The sequence below is a fragment of the Mus caroli genome, chromosome 9, assembly GCF_900094665.2.
Source record: "Mus caroli chromosome 9, CAROLI_EIJ_v1.1, whole genome shotgun sequence".
NCBI lineage: Eukaryota > Metazoa > Chordata > Mammalia > Rodentia > Muridae > Mus > Mus caroli.
Window position 1 is genome coordinate 96,519,675 of NC_034578.1, and position 1,145 is coordinate 96,520,819.

General features: G+C 41.7%; 1 protein-coding gene across 1 annotated transcript in view; it reads right to left on the minus strand.

Annotated features, from left to right (window-relative positions):
- Pccb (propionyl-CoA carboxylase subunit beta) overlaps positions 1-1,145 on the minus strand; it is a 56,711-nt gene that overhangs the window by 51,547 nt on the left and 4,019 nt on the right. Inside the window, exon 3 of the mRNA XM_029481987.1 lies at positions 87-155. Within this exon, the coding sequence (XP_029337847.1) occupies positions 87-155 (69 nt within the window). The remainder of the gene's footprint in view (positions 1-86; positions 156-1,145) is intronic.

Genomic DNA, 1,145 nt, shown 5'->3' on the forward strand with positions numbered 1-1,145 from the left:
AGTGCTGGGATTAAAGGCGTGTGCCACCACCGCCCGGCCTGGTTCTAGCTTGTAGGTGAGCTTCATTTACTGAAGTTCGGACATACCTGACTGAAGACATAAACCAGTCGTCCATTGATTCGGCCCCGTCCAGTGACCACACTATCTCCGGGAAACTATCAGAAAAAATGGAAAAATAAGGTTAAAAAAAAAAAAACAACAAATACTTCCTTTTCGTGTTTCTTTGTGTAGTCTTGGCTGTCCTGGAACTAGCTCTGTGCACCAGGCTGGCCTCACACTGACAGAGATCTGCCTTCCTCTGCCTGCAGAGTGCTGGAATTTAAGGCGTCCTCCACCACTGCTCGGCCCAAGTACTTTTTTTTTTTTTTTTTTTTTAAGTGTCAATCTTTATCAATTTATTTCATACAAAACAGTAACAATGTAGAATTGGGGTTATCTTCTGCTGCCACACACGCAAAACTGTGAACATTCCAAGCCAAAGTACAGTTTAAAAGGGAGGCTAAACAATACCATTAACCATGCTACTGAACACAGGAACTTTTTATTTTAGAAAGATTAGAAATTAGATAGCAATGTCTTAATATTGCTCTCATCATTGAAGACTTAAGAGTGACTTTATAGGTTTAAAAAAAAAAAAGAGGAAAGAGGAGAAACCGAGAGACTGCTACAACCCAAGTACTCCTTAGAGTCAAGCTGTCATCGTGTCTTAGTGAAGAATCAAAATGCCAAGTTTGCTAAGGTTTAGCCGGAAGAAGGTTCAAACCAAAAACCAAAGTTTGGTTTAGTCCTCAGTACACCAAAATAAATAAATAAATAAATTGAAATAAAGGCAAAATAACTATAAGAGGGCTACCCGGCCACTTACTCTTGAGATGGACACATAAGGAAACATACAGAGCCTGGCATGATGACACATGCCTGGGATCCCAGCAAAAACTAAGGAGAGAGACTCAGTACAAGTTTGAAGTCAGCCTTGGCTACACAGTAACATCCAGAGAGAGAGAGAGAGAGAGAGAGAGAGAGAGAGAGAGAGAGAGAGAGAGAGAGAGAGCACTTGCAGCTCTTCCAAAGTCACTCATTGCTACCCAAACCCACTCTTTGTCATGGAAATCCAGCATCCGGGTGCCCACATGACTCAGATAGAG